At 26.8% G+C, this 9,122-nt stretch overlaps 1 protein-coding gene across 1 annotated transcript; it reads left to right on the top strand.

The window, feature by feature from the left end:
- The first annotated feature begins 3,364 nt into the window (after window positions 1-3,364).
- LOC107173570 (uncharacterized) lies at window positions 3,365-8,540 on the top strand. Its single transcript, XM_015524154.2, has 3 exons — window positions 3,365-4,034; window positions 7,031-7,264; window positions 8,376-8,540. The coding sequence occupies exons 1-3, from the start codon at window positions 3,777-3,779 to the stop codon at window positions 8,493-8,495; spliced, it is 612 nt and encodes a 203-aa protein (XP_015379640.2). The 5' UTR covers window positions 3,365-3,776; the 3' UTR covers window positions 8,496-8,540.
- The last annotated feature ends 582 nt before the right edge of the window (window positions 8,541-9,122 follow it).

Raw genomic sequence — 9,122 nt, 5'->3', positions numbered from 1 at the left:
ATATCGTATTATGATGCACTTATTGAATATATTTCATAATTCATATGCATTAGAAAAATATCATATCTACTTATGAGAAAAAATTCTATCGGAAAAATGAATCCAAGAGAATGATTGATGTACTTGATTTGCCTATCTATAACGTCGTGTGATCAAAATATTGTATTATTGAAATGTATCAATGCATCATATATTTTTTATAAAATACCAAAAAATTAATCTAAAGGTGAACCAACAAGGCAAAAACTAACTAATAAAAAAAACAATACATACAATTCAAATATAAACTATATATTTAGGTCACTGTAAGCTTAGTATTTTATACATGGAGCCCCACAAACACGAAATAGGCATTATAAAAAAAATCAATAACAATTTTCGTTGACTTAAGTAGTCTATAATATCCACCTTAAACTTATAAATATTTTACTAATTAATTTATAATTTATGAAATATATATTGTACATTATTTCGTGTATTTGGGACTTTTATTTTCATAGAGTCAAGGAAAATGTATACTATAAAGCCAGGAATACGCAAAACATTATATGGTAACATATTGTATACAAACAAGTATTAATAAAATTAAAAAAAGCGGGTAAGTCGTGGATGTCGCTCTGCTGTACAGTAGGTTACTGTAATGGATGGGATTAAATTTGAATGCAATGATAGGTATCATTGTATACGAAAAACGATTCTGAACGGAGATGATTTGTCAGTCTAGGATATATTATATTTAAATATTGTCATATATTCTATTTTGAAACAAATATTTTATTTTTCAATTAAGACGCATTTTGCATATGGCATGGTTAATCAATTAGTGTAGTTATCATGTAGTTATCATAATTCATAATACCTTATATTATCATAGATATACGAATACCTGGTTTGAGGATAAATCGTTATCATTACGCGATTTCATAAAAATTTTAAACTCAAATGCTCAAAACATTTTTCCTATAATGACGCTTCAAATTTTCTCTATAGCTATTTGAAGCAAAACTAATGGAAAATTTAGTGTTTAATTTTATAACCTTAGATAAAAATACAAACAATATTATGAATTTTGAACTACAAAATAATTCGCAAATATTCATGGTTTTGACGAATTTTTGTCAATATTTGAAACTCAAATGCTTATAAAAATTTAATTTGCATTTCCAGTAGACATTTTTTTTGTGATAAAGATTGAAAAACTTGTAAGGAATCTTATATTAAATTTTTAAATCTTAGTTTAAAAAAGGAACTTTTTATTAATTTCTAGCTTAAAATAATTTGTGAATTTTTATGATTTTTACGTATTTTGTCAAAATTCAAACTTTGAATGCTTGTAAAAAAAAAATGTGACTATACATTTCTTGTATTTTTTAACTGCTATTGTAAAAATATTTTAGGAGTCTTTTATTAAATTTTCAAATCTTAGGTATAAAAGGAAAACTTTTATGAATTTCGATCTAAGATAATTTGAAAATTGCCGTAATTTTTACGTATTAAGTCAATATCTGAACTTCAAATGTCAATAAAAAAAAATCGTGTCTATGTATTTTTATAATTTTTTAATCACTATAAGAATAACTTATGAGGAACTTTGTATTTAATTTTCAAGTATTTTGATAGGGCCATAAAAATGTTATCGATACTTCAAAAAAATTTTTTCAGAAAAATCAAAAATTTCAGTGGTTTAGAAATAACTCAAGAAAAGTCGAAGATTTTTGAAAATTGAACTGTAAATAGATATCACTAACATTAACATTTGGTGTAAATTTCAAGTATTTACAGTGATTAGTTTTTGAATTACAACCATATAAAAATATCGATTTGGTCAAAAACTGGTTTTGCGTAAAAATTCCCGTTTTTCTGTCATTTTTTTTTTGTTTTCTCGATTTTTTTGAAAACTGTTGGAAAATGTTTACTTTTGACTAGTTATGCTGTACACAGACACACACAAAAAAAAAAAAAACACATCATTGTAAAATCAATACATTCATCACTTCGTTCAGAATCTAAAAATTTAGATGTTAATGTTAGCCAATAACTTTAGTTGTTGAGGCTTAAATAAATAAAAAAAAAAAAAAATTCATAGTAATAGTACTCGATTTTTAAATACAGTAGTGTAATTTACGTATACCTTTAATATCATATCTATTTGTTTTAGAGAGCGCAAAAATGCATGATGTTATGATGCTTAAAATGTTCATGTAAATACTTTGATACGTATAATATGTTTTTAATAGAATAATTTAAAAATAAGAATTTTTATTTTATATGAATTAATAAGTAAGTGTCATATTGAAATTCTATTGACCAAAATAATAAAGTGATAAGAGTTCACTGTATAAAATAAAGTAAAGATTAATTATCTATGAAAAACCATGTGTTAATAAACATGTGAAAAGACTTAAGATTTTATAATTTTGATTTATATTTAAATACATTGTTAAAGTAAATATTATATTTTTGTACAAACTAAACCTGAATATATTAAAATTTTATATTTTACATCAAATAAGTATAATATTATACTGATAAGAAATAAAATTTAAAAAAGATACATTTATTTTATAGATTTGTTTTTATTTGATTTTTCCTATCTTTTTATTGGCTGGCCGTGAGGTTAGGAGGTTATGAGACTTGTTAAATTTTTTTTTTCTGATTTAAATATTATGAATTTTACCATTGTAACATATTTAATAATACATAATTAGCTATTCATATTTTGTAAGCCCAATGGCCTATGCTGCCGAGGGCTCTTTCCTAATAATAATAATAAAAAAAAAAAAAATACATAATTAATACTTCATATTATTTTATGCTATATTGATGTTTATTATATGAAAAGATATTTGAACATATTTGAACAATAATTGTAATAATAAAATATAAATTATATTATTGTGATTTGTGTACAATTATGCTGTTCGTCAAATTGACGAGTTACTGAATATTGATAAAACAAGTTGAGATTGTTTACTAAACTGTATTTTTTACACGCAAAAAAAAAATAATAATAATGGATGTTATGTTTGCGATTATGAATTTGTAAACGGTATATTTTCTGAAAGTATTGTTTGGATCCAATTAAACTGTAATCCCTGACTCAATAAAAAAAATTATAAAATAGGTTTTTATATTCATTAAAAAACATCGGCAAAATATGTAAAATATGTAAAATATGTGTTATATATATTTAATCATATTTTAAATTCAATATTATTATCTATTTTTGTCAGGAGCAAAGGAGAATACAAAAAATTAATATAAAACCAAGGACTGCTTTTTCGTGATTATATAGTACCTATGTAATATTCTTGTTCGTATTTAACTCCACTGTCAATTCTAAGTCAAGCATTTTTATGCATTTTATACATTTATGTATTTAAATATTAATATTGTAATATCGTTTTGGTTGTATAATTTTTCAATTACTCCACAAATCGCAAACACTCTCACTTATAGAAGTAACTACGAGAAATAAACGCGTGTATTTACTGTTAAATTGGATGAAAAGATAATTATGTACAAGACACCAAAATCACAGAACTGATTACCACTGATTTCGGAGCGAGCAGGTCCGACTATAGTCCGACTAAGAATCGTGATAAATATCGTATACTTGCGATGCACAACAACAACATTGTTTATCGGATCGTGTCGACTACGTATTAATTTACATGTTTGGTATCGTCGTGAAAGTGACATATATTATTAAAAGTCATTTTTATGCACATTAAATGTATTTATTTTATTGATTCACTATTTTACACCGATTTCAGATGACAAATAATTTTGACACGACAAACCGTTCGGATTTTACGTGGCCTTTTCTGGCGGAGAGACAGCGGATTTTTGATTGGGATCGATACGAATTTAAAGCCGAAGCGGAACATCCACATTTTCCGGTACCACAGACATTTTGTAACGTAGAGACACTCAAGACGATACCGTACTCACAAAGGTTGCCTTTCGATTTCGATTGCCACCCGAAACCCATTTTGAGTAGCCAGAAACCTATCAGTCACTACCCCTCCGAGGTATGCAAGACATAATATTATTATTGAGAAACGTATCTGTCAGATAAGTTACTCAACTGGAATGCTGCACTGACTGCCACAGTCGTATAATTGTTTAATATAGGTAGGTACGCGCTGACATCAAATTCCGTGTTTAACTATTAATTGACAACTTTGGTTATTCAACGCCACCGACACGGCTTGGTTTAATATCTCATTATTCTCCTGTTTTAGCTATTATAGTATCCCAGCAGACACCCATAAAGCACTCACAACTATACCTTTTTGTCCATCTATCTATTTATTTATCTAAGATACACAATCTAATCACATTTTTTTTTTTTAGGTTTTTTTACTTATCATTATATTAAAGAATACAGCTTATTGGGCTTCTTTCATATGTGTATCAGCTCTTTTCTTTCTTTTATGAGTGTGAGTTCTCTCCTAATATATATGTAGTTTTCTTCTAATAGGTTACATATTTAAATATTTTACTTTTAAATAAGTAAACGATACGTAGACATTTTCTCTCTTATGTATTATTTATTTTAACCATAATTATGTGACTTTACACTATTCCTATTAGTTCTTAATTATAATTAATTTCAAGTTCGTTAAATTATGATTTGAGAATGTATGATTATATGTATAATTTTTTGTTAAATTAATTAATTTAAATTTTAATAAAAATTCTCGCAATAATCATAATTAATATTAATTATTGTTGTAATTAGTACGAGAAATAGTAATCACAGACCAGTTTTGAATAAGATGATCGACATTTTGTTATACAATATAGGTTTAATGATTTACCATTCTTATATTTCGATCATTATTAACACTAGTATAATATTATATGAGTGTATATTTTAACATAGAGTTAAATTAAGTTCAATATACTGTAATAAAATATATATTATAAAAAATAACTTTAGTAACGAAAATTTTGTTGGTAATGGATTTAATTTTTAATTTTTTGTCTTACATTACAGAATCACAACTTAAAATCTATGAAAATTTAAGCAAAAAATATTGGTTACACATATTGTAATACCTACCGATGGATATTTTCTCTTTTTTCATGAGACAAGCATTAGGTATCTTAAATTCGTTTTGAATAAGCGATCAAATGTTAAATGTCGATACTTTTATCTACAATTTAAAAAAAGTTATAAATTACGATTATTTTTTTAAAAACTAATGGATAAATAGAGATAAAGTTTTGTTTTAATTTTTTTTTAAAAATATATGACGAACCCATTTAGGTTCAATTACAGAGTTATAGTCTACAGATTTAGGAGTTGAATGATTTCGTCGCGTGAGACATACAGATAAAACCAGATATATCGTGTGGTTTAAGGCCATTTATGATATTATATCCTTCGAAACACTTTGGTCAAAGTGCTGCCACTGCTGCATCTACTATGATTACATTTTTATTGAGTTTGAACGTATATTATTTCAAGGGAATCGAATTCACTTCGAATTATTAACTTTTAGGTTTCATTTACTGTATTTCTCTTGTTATTTTAAATTAACACAACCGTAAATAAACACCACAGAGTTTCGATTGGTTTGTAATAAATAATATCAATTTTATCGAATTTTACAGATAATTTATTGTAGATTAATTATATTAAGCCACGAAAAGTGAAATATCCGACCTAAGAAAGTTATTAAATAAGTATTTATAGGTCTTCCGGAGTATCAAAATCCCTAAATTTAGTTCTCCATACTCCATCCATGATTATTATATATTTGCTTATAGTACCTTAAGGTACTCTAAATAATAATATTTTCAGAAATTTTACTGTATAGAACAGTTTTGTGTATTTATGTATCAATTATTTGTGGATGAGACGTACAACTTTCTAGAATCAAATAGGTATGGTGTGTTAAATTTCTGATGGAAAATGTTATTTATGAAAAATTGAATTTTTGATAAAATTAAACAATCCAAAAGTATATGATTTTCATACGTTACTTCAATATTGAACTACACAATATTATTCTTTAATTTTTGGTGAATTCATGTAATCTATTATGATTTGCAACCCTAATTTTGATTGACTGGTACGTTTCATTCCAAGTATATATTTCATATGCAAACTGATCATAACGGAAACAGAGAATTTTTTTATGCATAAAGCAACTTTTTTTAAAATTCTTTTCGTTTCTTTATGAAATATAATCGGTCACCCGCGAAACACACACACACAACTACACAAGACACCCGCACGATTCTGAATAATTGACGTTTCACCAGTTCAGTTGCTATATTAAAAGAAACGTAGTTCACAAAACCTTCTTGATTGTCTGCGATCAAAAGGATAGCTTTGATCTGTACACCACACATGGGAAAAATATTAATATTATTTTTCATCATGCAATGACTATTCATTCTATGTTATCACAAGCAATGTTCCTTATAATGATAATGTAGATTACCAATGTAGAACCATCTTTCTCTTTTTGATAACTATTTATTCATAGCTCGGTAGGTTCTTTATCTTGTACATTTTCTTATTTGTTATTAATTAATTATTTAAAGCTATAATTCATACGTTAATACTTAATACATTATAATATTATGTAAATGTTATTGAGCTTCCAGTCAGTATTATTAATAAAAAATATAAAAAATATAATACGTAAAAATAAACACATTTTAGTTACATTTTTACATCTACTACATTGTATATGCATTTAAATACGTTTTTGTGATATATTTTATTATAAAATGATAGTAGGTAGAATACCGTTTCTATCAATGTGCTTTACTACATAGTTATTTATTCTTGGGCCAACCACACTATTATGCGGTGTTGTACGAACTTATATATATGCGAATATACTCGTATATAGGTATATATGTACGACTTTTACGTATAGGAGAAAATCGGCCCGAACTCAAAACGCATAAAAGGTCGTATGTGTAATGCGTTTATAAAATATAATATATTCTTATGTATACGTTGTAAATGGTAGGTAGTCTATACATTTGCATCGTTTTACAGAAAGTGATTGAGTACGATAAAGATAGAGCAGATGCAAGATCGAATATCCTGAGGACGAGACCCAGAGTTTTCAAGTGTCCTCAAATCAGTCTCGATGATGTATCGGCCGACAGGCGGGACATGGTGTGCACCTTCGTGTACAGCACTTCAAAAACAATGAGTGAACTAACTTCTGGCGTGCCGGAGGGTCGTCCGATTCCCGTCGACGAACCATCAAAACCATTCACGGACCCGGTAAAATAATTACGTTTTTTCCCCTTCGTGGCTTCGTGTCCACAATAAAATGAATATTAATTATTATGATTTACGTCACCATGCGTGTTGGCAATAATTAATCGACACTGCATGTTAAGTAAATATATACGTTATATGTACCTATACTATATACTACAAGTAACGGCACAGATTCATAATACATATTGTGTGTATTATATCCATATAACAGTCGTTTAGCTCGCACATTGGTCCAGTGGTGGTCATCACGGTAATATCGGATATGTTAGACCTTAAAGTAAAAAATCTGCCCATGCGCCGTTTGCAGCATTACCATCACACCACAGCTATAATGAAATATTTAATATATCTAATGTTATATTTATATATTATCGGATGAAATAGCTGTTCAGTGTTCGTCAACCTTCTAATGGAACTTGCGTTATAGCCACGGCGGGTTTAATCAAATCGACTAACTCTCAGCAAAACGCACAGAAATAATTTCATCTCTCTCCATGTTTCCCCACTTCTCATCATATACATTTTAAATTATTATAATGATAAAAATTTAGAATGCATTGGAATTTAAAACTAAAAATAATAAGGTCGGTTGCTTTTATTATAAATCAAAAGTTAGTTTTAAAATGTGTATACTGAAGAGAAGGAATATTTTTTTCCTATAGTATGATAAATGTGCACGTTATAATATATTACGTTAAATATTATATTTATATAATTATATGTAGTACGTGCCTAACGTATAAAATAATAGGAACAATTTGCAAATATCTATGTAATTGTTTATTTTCTTGTCTTGCACAAATTATTGAAAACTATTATCTGCAGTATAATTCAATAACACGATTCACGATTAAACGTTTATTAAATATGTGATGTTTTTTTTTTTTTTTAATTAATTTACTTATAAATAATAATGTTTATAGTATAGTATTGAGTATATAACAAGTGATAATAATCTAGTTTCATATAAATGTATAATATTTTTTATATAACAGGATGTTTGAATTCATCTATAGTTCTAAATTGCAATTTTCAATTTATTTTAACAAATAAATTAAATATCGTGTGTATATTATATTTATGCAAAACATTTTGTTTGTTGTGTGTTAAGGGGAAATTCCAAAAACAGCCATTATACAAGACCATAAATCCTGCAAAAAATTGGCGACGTGTCAGCATTGAATGGGATGAAACGCAGAGACGCATTTTCGGTGGCCGGTCTATAAACTGATATCCACATTAAATTATAGTTAAATTGCTTATGCTTTATTGAAAGGTGGTATATTTATTTTATAAATTTTATACGGTTTAGATTTTATAAACACGTAAAAATACAAACAACTAAGTATGATTTTCTATTTATGATAGTACTATAAAGAACTTATTTATGAAAAATAATGATAAAAATAATTGTTTATTATTATTATATAATGAAACCTTTCTTTACGAACACCTATTATAAATAGTAGACATTTAAAAAAAGTCGATGTTTTTTAAAGAAAAATCTACATCTTTTCTATGACCGAACCTTCTGAATACCAGACATCTCCTCCAATTGGTGGACTGGTGGACAAAATTCAGTGACCGAAATTATCCGGGATTTAAAGCCTTAAAGATTTTACTGTATCTACTATCTATTACACATAATATTAAAAATGACACTTTACAATGAATATATGCCGAATAACTAATCTTTAGTAGTATTATAATTATTACATAGTCTCAAGACAATCCTTTTTTTAAAATAATATTATAAGTAATTTACAATCTATACAACATATTATTATGTACAATGAGAAAATTTGATAATTAATGGTAAGTGACGGGAGAATTTAACATTTGTGGGCAGGTATTCAGC

Source organism: Diuraphis noxia, unplaced genomic scaffold, assembly GCF_037042655.1.
Source record: "Diuraphis noxia isolate RWA-SAM2 unplaced genomic scaffold, SU_Dnox_SAM2 contig0003, whole genome shotgun sequence".
NCBI classification, from domain to species: Eukaryota; Metazoa; Arthropoda; class Insecta; order Hemiptera; family Aphididae; genus Diuraphis; species Diuraphis noxia.
The sequence above is the reverse complement of the archived record's forward strand: the minus strand, read 5'-3'. Positions and strand labels throughout refer to the sequence as shown.

Bases quoted from the DNA above. Each gene is read 5' to 3' on its own strand.
- LOC107173570 (XM_015524154.2), top strand. From the start codon at position 3,777: ATGACAAATAATTTTGACACGACAAACCGTTCGGATTTTACGTGGCCT. The intron at 4,035-7,030 runs GTATGCAAGACA...ATCGTTTTACAG, and splicing joins TCAGTCACTACCCCTCCGAG to AAAGTGATTGAGTACGATAA. The intron at 7,265-8,375 runs GTAAAATAATTA...TTGTGTGTTAAG, and splicing joins CAAAACCATTCACGGACCCG to GGGAAATTCCAAAAACAGCC.